The 12,727-nt window shown below is 60.0% G+C and overlaps 2 protein-coding genes across 2 annotated transcripts; both read left to right on the forward strand.

Annotated features, from left to right (window-relative positions):
• Window positions 1-46: 46 nt before the first annotated feature.
• On the forward strand, window positions 47-8,545 carry IK (IK cytokine). The gene is made up of 20 exons (XM_054516463.1): window positions 47-126; window positions 741-807; window positions 996-1,088; window positions 1,490-1,549; window positions 2,064-2,231; window positions 2,314-2,428; window positions 2,623-2,693; window positions 2,803-2,849; window positions 3,074-3,237; window positions 3,356-3,464; window positions 3,877-3,916; window positions 4,298-4,523; window positions 4,838-4,856; window positions 5,328-5,405; window positions 5,643-5,724; window positions 6,253-6,310; window positions 6,677-6,765; window positions 7,459-7,567; window positions 8,158-8,192; window positions 8,316-8,545. Exons 1-20 carry the CDS (start codon window positions 111-113, stop codon window positions 8,341-8,343), a joined length of 1,674 nt encoding a protein of 557 aa, XP_054372438.1. The 5' UTR covers window positions 47-110; the 3' UTR covers window positions 8,344-8,545.
• Window positions 8,546-9,346: 801 nt separating this feature from the next.
• On the forward strand, window positions 9,347-11,732 carry WDR55 (WD repeat domain 55). The gene is made up of 8 exons (XM_036391658.1): window positions 9,347-9,374; window positions 9,443-9,594; window positions 9,683-9,783; window positions 9,861-9,948; window positions 10,103-10,282; window positions 10,387-10,486; window positions 10,586-10,755; window positions 11,130-11,732. Exons 1-8 carry the CDS (start codon window positions 9,354-9,356, stop codon window positions 11,452-11,454), a joined length of 1,137 nt encoding a protein of 378 aa, XP_036247551.1. The 5' UTR covers window positions 9,347-9,353; the 3' UTR covers window positions 11,455-11,732.
• The last annotated feature ends 995 nt before the right edge of the window (window positions 11,733-12,727 follow it).

A 12,727-nucleotide genomic window follows, 5' to 3' on the forward strand; every position in this document is an offset into this window, starting at 1 on the left:
ATGGGAGCGCTCGCTGTGATCACACCCACCAATGGGAGCGGCGGCCGCGGGGTGCGCTGGGAGGGCCGCGCAGAGCGGAAGGGTCGCGCAGCGGAGCTGGGAGCGCAGCGATGCCGGACCGCGACAGTGAGTTCGGGGACAGGGACACGGCACACGGGGCATTCCCGGACACCCCCGACACTTGGCTCACTTGGCTCGCGCGGGGCTGTCGCGGTGCTTGTGGCAGGGCGGGCGGCAGCGGCCCGGTGGGGGGCAGTGTAGGCCCAGCCTGCGCCCGGGATCCCCGGGCCGGTGCGAGGGGCGGCTCTGCGGGGGGACGGGCTGCGGCCACATCCCGCGGGGCCGGGCAGGGACCCCGCGGGACCCTTGGGCAGCCCAGGGTGAGGAGCTAGGCGGGGGTGCGGCGGGGATGGGCCTCAGCACGGGGATTGGCACCGGGGCGCCCCGGGAGTGGGGCCGAACGGTGTTTCGGGCCCTGGAGAGGATGCAGGGGCAGTCCCGGGGTGCGGGGGACGGGACACCCTCGGGGGGGCCCTGGGACACCCCCTAGAAGGCACAGAGCCGCGGGGCTGCGGGGCTGGCAGTGGCACCGGGACCCCCGTGTCCTGTGCAGGCCGGCCCGGGTGAGCTCGGGCTGGGATCCAGCTCGGAGCCACAGACGGACACCGCTCCCTTCGTGGCTCCTGGGAGGGTGTGAAGCTGTGCAGGCAGTGCCTGAGCTCTCTCTCTCCTGTCCCCAGATGAGCCGTTCTCCAACCCCCTGGCCCCCGAGGGCCACGATGTGGACGACTCGCACTCCTTCCACCAGTGAGTACAGCCCTGGGGCCCTGGGCTGCACTGAGGGACCCCAGGGCAGTTCCCATGGAAGTCACTGGTGCACTCCAGCCTTTGGGCCCTCTCCACGGGTACCTGGTGCCCATGTTGGTCACACAGGACCTGCTCCTCCTCCAGAGCTCTTTGGGAGTGATGGTTTTTGTTCCTTCCCTCCCTTGCAGGTCCAAGCTGACCAATGAAGACTTCAGGAAGCTTCTCATGACCCCGCGGGCTGCGCCAACATCTGCGCCACCCTCCAAATCTCGCCACCATGAGTGAGTAGGGCTCTGTTTCACAGGTCCATGGGACAATCCCTTTCCCTCTGGGGCTCTGGGCCCAGCTGACCCTCTCCCCTGCACTCTGCAGGGAAATATCTACTGGGTCTTTTGCCAGTGAGTGTGGGAAGGGGGGAAGCAGGTGGGTCAGGGCTGCTGTAAAGAAAGAGCGAGGCTTCGTGGCTGTTAAGACACTTTGTGCAGGAGGCAGGTTTGGTTCAGGGAAAATCAGTCTTTTCCCTTCCTCTCCCTGCTGCCAGTGTAGAATTAGGGGGAAATTAAGGGTGAAAAACTGTTCTGTTCCATCCCAGAGCACCTCAGTGCTGTGCTGTTCTGAGGGACTGTTCTGTTCATCTGTCACCCATGTGGCTCTGTACATGTGTTTTTTCACCCTTTTCCAGGATGCCCCGGGAGTACAACGAGGATGAAGATCCAGCTGCTCGCAGGAGGAAGAAGAAAAGGTAAATGGGGAAAGAGAGGCAGCAGGACTTGTCATTATGCATCATGTCCTGCCAGTGGAAGCAGTTCTGGTCTCTTGTGCTCCCAAAGAGGGCCTTGAATGGATTATTCAAAAGCTTTGGAGAAGAGTTCAGGCTGAGGAACTGTCACTGCTTATGGGAACAGCTGTGGATGGGCAGCAGTAGGATGGGGCTGAAGCTTCACGTTCAGAAGAAGCAGGAGAGGCCCTGTGGCTGTCTGGGAGAGCAGGGCAGTGGTGGGACCTTGCACTGCTCCCTGTGTGCTTTGGGACACGTCTGCACAGCAGGACTGCACTGGACCCCTTCCCTTTGGAAGGGAGGACAGAGCTCCTCAGTACAGCAGTTTCCTCCAGGCCTGTTGTGTCCCATGGTGCTGTAGTGCATTTCTGGGGAGGGACTGGGAGCAGAGTGGGTGTGTGTGAGGCCTCAGGGCTGTTAGCTGACCCCAAGGACACGAGCAGGTCACTGTTAACCCTGAGCTGTGTCCCACCCGCAGTTACTACGCCAAGCTGCGGCAGCAGGAGATCGAGCGCGAGAGGGAGCTGGCCGAGAAGTACCGGGACCGAGCCAAGGAGAGGAGGGATGGAGTGAACAAGGACTACGAGGAGACAGAGCTGATCAGCACCACGGCCAACTACAGGGCTGTGGGGCCCACGGCCGAGGCGTACGTGGGCTGTGCTGGGGGCTGGCTGGCCAGGCTGGGCTGGGGGGGCTGGCCCTCACCTGCCTCTGCTCTCATTGCACAGGGATAAATCTGCTGCAGAGAAGAGGAGACAGTTGATCCAGGAGTCCAAGTTCTTGGGTGGTGACATGGAGCACACTCACTTGGTGAAGGGTCTGGACTTTGCCCTGTTGCAGAAGGTGAGTGCAGATATCACAGTGCTGCTCTTGGCCTGTCTCTCAGACACACAGGCTGGGTGTTACCACTTGGTCCTGGCAGTGTGGATTTCCCTTCCTGGGAAGGGTTGCTGCAGGGCTGGGGATCTGATGGGGCTCACAGAAGGGCAGCAGTGGCATGGGTTGGGCTGTAATGTGTGGATTTGCTCTGCATCTAGGTACGAGCTGAGATTGCCAGCAAGGAGAAGGAAGAGGAGGAAATGATGGAGAAGCCCCAGAAAGAAACTAAGTGAGTGATTGAGTATTTGGCATTCCTGAGTGCAGCTGCTTGCCAGAGAGGAGGATGCAGAGGAGCCATTCACTTGGCTCTAATACTTCTGGTTTCTGTTTCTGTTTAGGAAAGATGAAGATCCTGAGAACAAAATTGAATTTAAGACCCGGCTGGGTAAGACTGTGTTGATGTGGCTGTTCCCCACCTTGTCTGTGCTGTGAATGCTGGAGAAATCCTGGAGGGTGAATGTAGGAATGAAAACCATTGGAGGGGGAGATTCCTGAATTTGAGGACTGAAGGAAGTGTGTACTTAGGACGTGATCTCATATTGCTGATAAACTAAAGATGGTTCACTTTGGCCTTATCCTCTGCTTTCCCACACTTTTCCTTCTGCCCAGGCCGCAACATTTACCGCATCCTGTTCAAGAACAAGACGTACGAGCGGAACGAGCTGTTCCTGCCGGGCAGGATGGCCTACGTGGTGGATCTGGATGATGAATACGCCGACACCGACATCCCCACCACGCTGATCCGCAGCAAGGCCGACTGCCCCACCATGGAGGTACCCAGCTGGGCTGCCCCTGCTCCACCTCACTGCTCTGAGCTGGCCAGAGCAGGTTGTTCTGGGAGGGGTTTCCTGTCAAGGGAGCGGGATGCTTCCTCATGGATTTCCCTTTCAGGCTCAGACCACGCTGACCACCAACGACATCGTCATCAGCAAGCTCACGCAGATCCTCTCCTATCTCAGACAAGGCACCCGCAACAAGAAGCTCAAGAAGAAAGACAAAGGTAGGAGGTGAAAGGAACCAAGTAATAGGATTTTAGTGCTTGGAGCATATCCCAAGGGAAGAGGATGTGTTCTGGTTTGTGGTTTTCCCCTGTGCCATGAGACAGTGGGCTTGGAGAACAGTGATTTTCTGAGTGCTGAGTCCTGAAGGCAGGAGCACATTGGACAGGCTGCTGGGAAATGAGAGCTGTGAGGGAGGGTACCTTGTCGTGCTCTGCTCTTCCTGATGAAGGCCCAGTTCCTTGGGGAAATGCCCCCTCTTGGGGGGGACACAGTGGCTTCCTGGGGGGGCTGGGTATGAGGTGACATCCTCCAGGCTTGCCATTCCTGCAGCTTGGAACCTGGACAGGGACAGGGGGCAGCACAGGGGGCAGAGTGGATGATGTGCTTCTCAGTGCTCTTGTGTCCTTGCAGGGAAGCTGGATGAGAAGAAGCCTCCTGAAGCTGATATGAAGTAAGTGCCTCTCTGCTCTCTGGCTATGGGGTCACAGCTCTGTCCCTTAGGGAATGGCTTTTTGGCCCACCCCCCACATTTAGAGAGGGCTGAGTTTGGAGCTGCTGGACCTACAGTTTGTAGGACAGGGCTGGAGGCAAGCTCTGGTTTGGATTTCAGACTTGAGGCAGGTGAGGGCTCACTGTTGCCCTGGACCATCCAACTCAGGTCCTGCAGCAGAAGGGAGCAGATGTGCAGTGATACCTCTGACAGATGTGGAAACCACTTCCATATCTGGTGTCCTTAGCTGTTGGTGCTGGTCCTGTGTGCTCCAGGTGACAAGGAGGTGGTTATGGCCTCTTCCTGCAGCACATGTAACTCCAGGCTCTTTTCCACTTGTAGCATCTTTGAAGACATTGGGGATTATGTTCCCTCCACTGCCAAGATGCCACGGGACAAGGAACGGGAGAGGTACCGGGAGAGAGAGCGGGACCGGGACCGGGAGCGAGACCGGGAGCGAGAGCGGGACCGGGACCGGGAGCGCGAGAGGGACAGGGAGAGGGACCGCGAGCGTGAGGAGGAGAAGAAGAGGCACAGCTACTTTGAGAAGCCCAAGGCTGATGATGAGGTGAGTCTCTGCTCATGAAGGACTGTCCCACCTGAGGTGTGCCCTTTGTGGGGCTGTCCCACCTGAGATGTCCCACAAAGGGCAGATCTCAGGTGGGACAGTCCTTCACGAGCACTGGGGGGCTTTGGGTATCTCTGGTTGTGCCCCTGCACGTGCCAGTGTCAGCTCCTGCTGAGCTCTGCATGTCCCCAGAGCTTGCTGGGTGGCTGGATGCCTGTCCTGTCCCTCAGCAAGCGAGGCAGCACTGGCACCAGCCTGCTGGGTTTGTGGTTCAGCTCTGTGTCATTGACACTGTCTCTCCCTCTTCTTTGCAGCCCACAGACATTGACAAAGGTGAGTCAAGTGGTGTGGGTATCCGAGAGGGATGGGACAAGGGGGAATGGTTTTGAGCTAAAAGAGGAGAGATGTAGATTAGATATTAGGAAGGAATTCTTCCCTATGAGCCTGGGGAGGCCCTGGCAGAGGTTGCCCAGAGAAGCTGTGGCTTCCCCATCCCTGTAAGTGTCCAGGCCAGGTTGGACAGGGACTTGGAGCACCCTGGGATAGTGGAAGGTGTCCCTGCCATGGCAAGGAGTTGGAACAAGACAGGCTTCAAGATCCCTTCCAACACAAACTGTTGTAAGATTCCAGGGCTCCTGGGATCAGCCCATCCCATCAGTGCCAAACTGGTTTGCTCCTCTTGTACCTAATGTGAGGCAGCTTATTCTGCCTGTTACTGTGTCCCAAAGGGATCTGCCCAGCCCCAGTGTTGTGCAGTGAGCTGTTCTCCTCCCCAAATGTAACCTGCTGCTTTCTCTACCCCAGGACCTGGCTCAGCCAAGGAGCTCATCAAGTCCATCAATGAGAAGTTTGCTGGAGCTGCTGGCTGGGAGGGAACAGAGGCATATCCTTTTGTGTCTGTGCCAGCCTGACTGGCTGTGGGGCTGGGCTGCCCTTGCAGGCACAGGCACATCTGGGGGCTGTCCTGCCTCACCTGGTAGCAGGGAAATGCTTCTCCCACACCAAACAAAAGCTCTCCCCGGTTTGGTTGTGTTGGGGCAGGAGGGGGTTTTCAGCTGGCTGTGCCCAGCCTGCAGCTGTAAGGCTCAGCTCATGTGGTGCTTTCCTTAACTGCTGGCACTTTGAAGAAGCCAGAAGACAAGAAGCAGCTGGGAGACTTCTTTGGCATGTCCAACAGCTATGCTGAGTGCTACCCTGCCACGTAAGGAGCAGTGGGGAGCTGGGGGTGGGAGCAGGCTGTGCTGAGGGGCTGCTGCTGTTCTCTGGCAGTAAGAACTTGAACATCAACCCCACTGCTTGTTGGGGAGCAGGCCTGGCCTTGTCTGTGGCAGCAGCTGACTGGGAAAACCATCCCAAGCCCTTGGGTTTTCTTAGCTGCTCTCTGCTGTGGGTGGCTGCCTGGAGCCTGCTGCCCCTCAGAGCCAGGGGCAGGCTGAGGTAGCTGGGAATCTGCTGGATTCCCAGTTAATCCATGTGGTTGTGAAGCTGTGGCCTCCCTCAGTGGGAGAGGAACATCTTTCAGCCTGCAGAGTCATCCTGGAAGCATTTCCAACCTTGGATGCCTTGTGGTACAGGTCACCTGCAGGGCTTGCAGCTGGGGCCACTTCCCTCTGGTCCAGGAGCTGAGTGTGTTTGGTCTGAGGCCATGAGACACGATTCCCACCAGCTCCAAGGTCCTGATCCATCTCATGAACCCACTCTGAACCCTTCCCTTGCTTTTTCTCTCCAGAATGGATGATATGGCTGTGGACAGTGATGAGGAGGTGGACTACAGCAAAATGGATCAGGTATGTTGGCACCAGCCTTGAGGAGCAGCCAGCAAAGTAGGCACCAATGCCAGCTGAGAGGATCCCATGGGGAATAAGCAGCACTGGAGCTGGGTGCTGAGTGAGCTTTGGGGTTTGCTGATCTGCTCCCTGTTGTGTTGGGGAGCAAACAGGTGTCACTGGCACTTGACCCAGAGGTGTTGACAGGCATGCTACTCATTCTGACTTCCACAAAATCTGTCTGGAACTTCTTGGGGAGGGGATCTGGAGCCAAGGCCCTTGATCTGGGGCTGGTGGGAGATGGAGCCTCGTGGCTGGGTGTGCAGGGCTCTGTGAGAAGCCCTCCCAGCAACTGAGGAGCTGCTCTGAGCCGTTCTCTCCCTGCAGGGTAACAAGAAGGGGCCTCTGGGCCGCTGGGACTTTGACACGCAGGAGGAGTACAGCGAGTACATGAACAACAAAGAGGCTCTGCCCAAGTGAGTGCAGCCCTCAGGAGGGGCCAAGTGAGGGTTCTGGGTGGGATGGCCATGCTGGCCAAGCCTGGGTGCTGGGGCAGCTTAAAGCAAGCTGGGGGCTCCCTTGTGAGAACCTGAGGAGGAGCTGTGGGTCCTGGGCCTGGTTTGCTTTTAGTGTCACTCTTGAGGACTCAGGTGACTGTGTCCACAGGGGTTTAGGATTAGGGAAGAGATGAGGATCTGACTCCATGTTTCAGAGGGCTTGATTTATTATTTTATGATATATATTATATTAAAACTATACTAAAGGAATAGAAGAAAGGATTTAATCAGAAGGCTGGCTAAGAATAGAAAAGGAATGAAATTATAACAAAGGCTTGTGTCTCGGACAGAGTCTGAGCCAGCTGGCTGCGATTGGCCATTAATTAGAAACAACCACATGAGGCCAATCCCAGATGCACCTGTTGCATTCCACAGCAGCAGATAACCATTGGTTACATTTTGTTCCTGAGGCCTCTCAGCTTCTGAGGAGAAAAAATCCTAAGGAAAGGATTTTTCATTAAATGTGTCTGTGACAGACTCTGGCCCAGGCGCTGCCTTCGGGGGCTCAGGCCAGCTCTGGAGCATGTGCTCGTGGCTGGGGAGATGTGTCCCTTCCTGTGGCAGGCCAAGGATGCCCTGTGAGTGCTGAGCCATGTCTTGCTCCCTCTCCAGGGCAGCCTTCCAGTACGGCATCAAGATGTCAGAGGGGCGCAAGACGCGCCGCTTCAAGGAGACCAACGACAAGGCGGAGCTGGACCGGCAGTGGAAGAAGATCAGCGCCGTGAGTGCCCGGCTGGGCTGGGGCCGCTGTGCCAGGAGCTGCCACCCAGCCCTGTCCTCGCTGTCCTGGCATGGCCAGTGGGCGTGTGAGCACCAGGGCTGGCTCCTACCAGCTGAGTTTGCTCCTTGCCAGAGCATCAGCCAAATGCTCAGGGCTTCAGTATTGCAGAGGTGGCTGGAGCTCTGTTTGAGACCCTTGTCCTGGGAGCAGCCCCAGAATGGGGCTTTTTGCTCTGGGCTGTGCAGCAGAGGAATGTGCCCAAAACCATCAGTTTGGAGCCATCCATAGGGGATTGTAGGGGACAGGAAATGTTTAGTGGCTCCCTGTTTGCCAGCTGGCAGAGCTGGAGGGTTGTCCTGGCAGGGTGAGCAGTATGGGATGGGCTGGGGAAGGTGAGAATAAATGATCTGTGGTGGCCAGAAAGGAGCAAAGGGCAAACAGGCCAAGCTTCTCCAGCCTATTAGCTCACCTCAGCTCGCTCTGGCCTGGCTGCAGCTGTCCCCAGGTGTATCTGGCACCCTCCAGCCCCTCTGCTAGCTGTGAGCAGCCAGATGCCCTGAGGGTAACAGGACTTTGTGCTTTCTCTGCAGATCATCGAGAAAAGGAAGAAGTTGGAGGCTGATGGGTAAGTACAGTGGTCCCTTCTGTGGTGTGACAGTGTGGATGACAGTGCTGAGCTCTGGAGGTGGGGGGGTGGAGCTGCCTGCCCTGCATCCTCACCACTCTCCTGCCCCTCTCTCTCTTCCAGGGTTGAGGTGAAACGTCCCAAGTACTGATTTCTCCTGTTTCTTCCTCCCTCTCCTGGAATCCTGGCCTACTGGGAGCTGCCTTCCTGGAGCCTGCTGGTGTGCTGTCCTTGCTCCACACACCGTCCACTCTCTCCTGGGGAGGGCTGAGGGCTCTTCCCTCCCTCTGTTCTTTGCTGTAGAGCCTGTGCTGTGTAAATGTTGTAGCCTTAATAAAACCTCATTAAATTTATGTGTGAGCATCTGCTTGTGTGTGCAGAGAGGAGGGGCCTGGGCACATTTTGGCCTCCTTTGGAGCAGCAGGGGTGCTAGGACTCTTCTACTTACCAGGCACTGTTGGGGCTGACAGGGCAAACCGTTGCTCAGTGTATTTATTGTGGGAGCTTTTTGGGCTGGGGGCAGCATCCCTGTATAAAATTAACAAATTTGAGGGCAGTAATCCCAGCTGAGCATTATGTACCTCAGGGTGGGAGGAAGAAATGGGACCCTGATCTTGGGTACAGCAAGAGCAATGACCTGAAGCAGAGGCTGTGCAAGCTGCTCTAAGCGTGGCAAAGGGTAAGATGGGGCTGGCGCCAGGCAAGGCTCGTTCCCTCAGGGCAGGGCCAGCAGGGAGCTGGGATGGCCCCTCGGGCAGGGGTGCTGCTGGTGGGCCCTGGCTGGGCTGGGGTCTCTAGGGGGGGCCTACAGCCCCCAGACCCTGCAAGGGGCCGAAGTGGCGCCTGGTCCTTGGCTGCCCCCTCTCCTGGGATCAGAAAGAGATGACGGTGCGAATTAGGGAGCCTGTGCTGCGAATTAAGGAGCTTGTGGACCTCCCAATGGCGAAGCGCTGAAGAACAGCAACACAGGAGGCGGGCGGGGAGCAGCCTGGTGAAATGGGGCCGGGGGCGCCCGTAGGCTGGAGCCCCGAGGCGCTGCCATCCCGCAGCCGGGCCGGCCCCGCAGCGCCGGAGAGGCGCGGGCGGGCGGTGCCATGTAAACAGAGGGGCGGGGTATATGTAAATGATGGAAGGCGTGACCATGCAAATGAGCAGGGAGCTATGGCGGCCGCCATGGAGGAGGTGAGCACGCGTGGGGCTGCGGGAGCCCGGAGCCCCCGGGCCCGGTCCCACGGCCCCGCTGTCCCCAGGAGCCCCAGGAGTCGCCGGAGCCGGCGGCGCGGGAGCCGCGGGTGCGGGACACCCCCGAGGACATCTGTCTGGAGGCCACGGCCAACGCCATCGCGCTGCACCCGGCGCGGCCGCTGCTGGCCGCGGGGGACGTGGACGGCGATGTGTACCTGTGAGTACAAGGGGTCCCGCCTCTGGGACACACTGAGCGGGGCTCCCCGGCCGCCCGCGGGTCCCGGCGAGCACTCCCGTGCCGGCAGGTACTCGTATTCCTGCACCGAGGGGGAGAACCGGCAGCTCTGGTCCTCGGGACATCACCTCAAGTCGTGCCGGGACGCGGCGTTCTCCCAGGACGGGCAGAGTGAGTGCGGGGGACGTGGGGTGGCACCGGGTGGCACCGGGGGACGCCGGGCGGGGGGCACTAACGCGGCTCTCCAGAGCTTTTCACTGTGTCCAAGGATAAGTCCATCCACATTCTGACAGCGGAGGAGGGACGGCTGGAAACGCGCTTCCCCAAGGCCCACGAGTAAGTCCATGCAGGCGGCTCATTCTGGGCTCAACGGTGGGGCATTGTCCCCTTGTCCCCTTCCGTCCCGCGGCACGGCCACGCAGCCCTGGGCCGTAGGGAGAGCCCGCAGCGCTGCTCCGGGAGCCGTGACCGTGGGCCGGGGTCTCTGCAGAGCAGCTCTCAACTGCGTGCTGCCCATCGACAACCACATCTTTGCCACGGGTGACGACGGCGGGGCAGTGAAGGTGTGGGACCTGCGCAGGGGCAGCGCCATCCTGGAGGCACGGCAGCAGGAGGAGTACATCAGCGCCATGGCTGTGGATGGCAACGGGAAGATCCTACTGACAGCCAGGTACCGCAGGGGCTTCGTGGGGTCGGGCTTGCCGTGTCCATTCGTGGCTGGAGCGCCCTGTGCCATGTCCCGTGCTCACAGCGTGTCCCTTCCACGTCCCACAGTGGCGATGGCACTCTGGGTGTCTATAACGTGAAGAGACGGCGCTTTGAGCTGCTCTCGGAGCCGCAGAACGGCGACCTGACCTCTGTGGTGCTGATGAAGGTTGGCTCCGCTCCACAGCGTGGAGCAGGATCCCACAGCCCCCTGTCCTTGCCCCGTTTTTTGCTCTGCCTCTGCCTCACTGCCCTCCCTCGTGCCTAGAGGGGGAGGAAGGTGGCGTGTGGCTCCAGTGAAGGCACCATCTACCTCTTCAACTGGGACGGCTTCGGGGCCGCCAGCGACCGCTTTGCGCTCAGGGCAGAGACCATTGACTGCATGGTGCCCATCACGGACAGCATCGTGTGCGTGGGGTCCCTGGACGGAGTCATCAGGTCAGCGCTGCGCTGGGGAGGGATGGGGAGCTGTGGGATGGGGTGAGGGGGAATAGAGAGCGATGGGATGGAAGGGTGTGGGATCCGGAGGGATTGTGGGGTGTGAGATGGGAGAGGGAGGGGAGCGTGGTGGGATAGGATGGGGAGAAGAGTGGGCTGGAGATGAGGTGGGGTGGGATGGGGAGGGGGTGACAGGGAATTGTGGAGGGTGGGATGGCGTGGGATGGGATGGGATGTGGAAGGGGAGATGTGGGATGGGCCGGGGTGGAACGAGGAGGGTGTGGGACGGGATCAGCCTTGCCCAGCTCACAGGACAGGAGGGCAGGCGGCGTCCCGGGCGCTGCAGGGCCCTCAGTGCCCCGTGCCGTGCCCAGGGCGGTGAACGTGCTGCCGAACCGCGTGCTGGGCTGCGTGGGGCAGCACCTGGGCGAGCCCATCGAGCAGCTGGCCGTGGCCGCGGACGGGAAGCTCCTGGCCAGCAGCGGCCACGACCAGAAGGTGAAGTTCTGGGACGTGTCGGCGCTCGGCTCCATGGTGGTCGATGATTACCGGCGGAAGAAGAAGAAGGGCGGGCCGCTGCGCGCCCTCAGCAGCAAGGCGCTGGGCAGCGGGGAGGATTTCTTCGCCGACCTGCGGGACGAGGCCGAGCCGGAGGCGGCGGCGGAGGGCGGTGACAGCGGCGACAGCGACAGCGACTGAGCGGGGCTCAGGCGCCGCCCCCTCCGCGCTGCCGCCCCGCCTGGCGCGGGGGCGGGGCTCTCTGCGTCCTCCTCGTGGGTCGCGGCCAATCAGAGCCGCAGCCCTTGGGAGTGCCCGCCTGCGGGGCGTGGCCTCATTGCAATATTACCACAGTCGGTGGGCAGGACGCTGGCGTTCTGATTGGCTCCTAGGGCTGCCACTCAAGCTGGGCTGTAGGCGCGGTCTTAAAGGGGCAGCGCGTGTCGGAGCGGGCGGGGGGCCCGCAGGGTACAGCGGTTATGGGGGGCAGGGGGCGCCGCGGGAGGACCGGGGGTGGCCCTGGGATGGGGGAACAGGCTGGGGGTAGGCGGCTGAGGGTCCTGCCGGAGGGACTGGGAACGGTCCGTGAGGGACGAGGAGGGGCTGTGAGGTGAGGAACAGGGCTGGGGGGCTCTGTGGATGAGAGGGGACTCTGATGCATGGGGGGACAGGGCTGGGGGGCTCTGGTCACTGACCGGGCCACTGGTGGGTCCCTGGTGTGGGCAGTGGAGGGATGGCGGGACATGGCTGAGGGCTCCTGCTGAAGGGGTGATGGGGGAAGGGGCTGTGATTGAACATCCCTGGTGGGCGAGGGGGGTGCTGAGATATGGGGAGACAGGGCTGGGGGCTCTGGTGGGGGATGCAGTGCTGGAAGGGGCATAATGCTGGGGTTTGCTGGTGAATTTGGGGGTCCTTTGGGTTTTGGGATGGGGGGGGAGGCAGGGCAGTTCTCAGGAGGTGTGAGGGGGTGACATGGGGTCCTGATAGGTTCATCACTTTCCTGCCCTGCTGTCCTAGCAGGTCAATTACCCTTTTGTTAATTAATTAAGACTTTGTCTCTGTTAGAAATAAACTCAGTGCCTTTCACTTCCCAACGCCTTGTGCTGATGGTTCATCCTCATGAGGCAAGGACTCCTGGGAGTGCAAGAAAGAACCTAGAGAGTGCACCCCAAGACTCTTGGAGGATCCTGGGGATCTCCAAAAGAAGAGGGATGGGACTTGGGTGCTGCCAGAGACTTGGTGGGTCACAGAGTGCCATGAGCAGGGACAGGGAGAGGGACAGGGATCCCTCCCTGGGGAGGGGCAGAGTGGGCAGCAGGGCCTGGAACAGCATCAGACATGGCCTGCACCTGCTGGGGAATGGGGAGGATCTGGTGCAGTTCCAGCATTTCTACTCCTGGCTGTAGCTCACATCCCCCACTGGATTCCCAGCACTGCCTGGGAGCCCTTGGAGCACCAGCTGCAGCCCCAGGCA

Source organism: Molothrus ater, chromosome 15 (assembly GCF_012460135.2).
Source record: "Molothrus ater isolate BHLD 08-10-18 breed brown headed cowbird chromosome 15, BPBGC_Mater_1.1, whole genome shotgun sequence".
Taxonomy (NCBI): Eukaryota; Metazoa; Chordata; class Aves; order Passeriformes; family Icteridae; genus Molothrus; species Molothrus ater.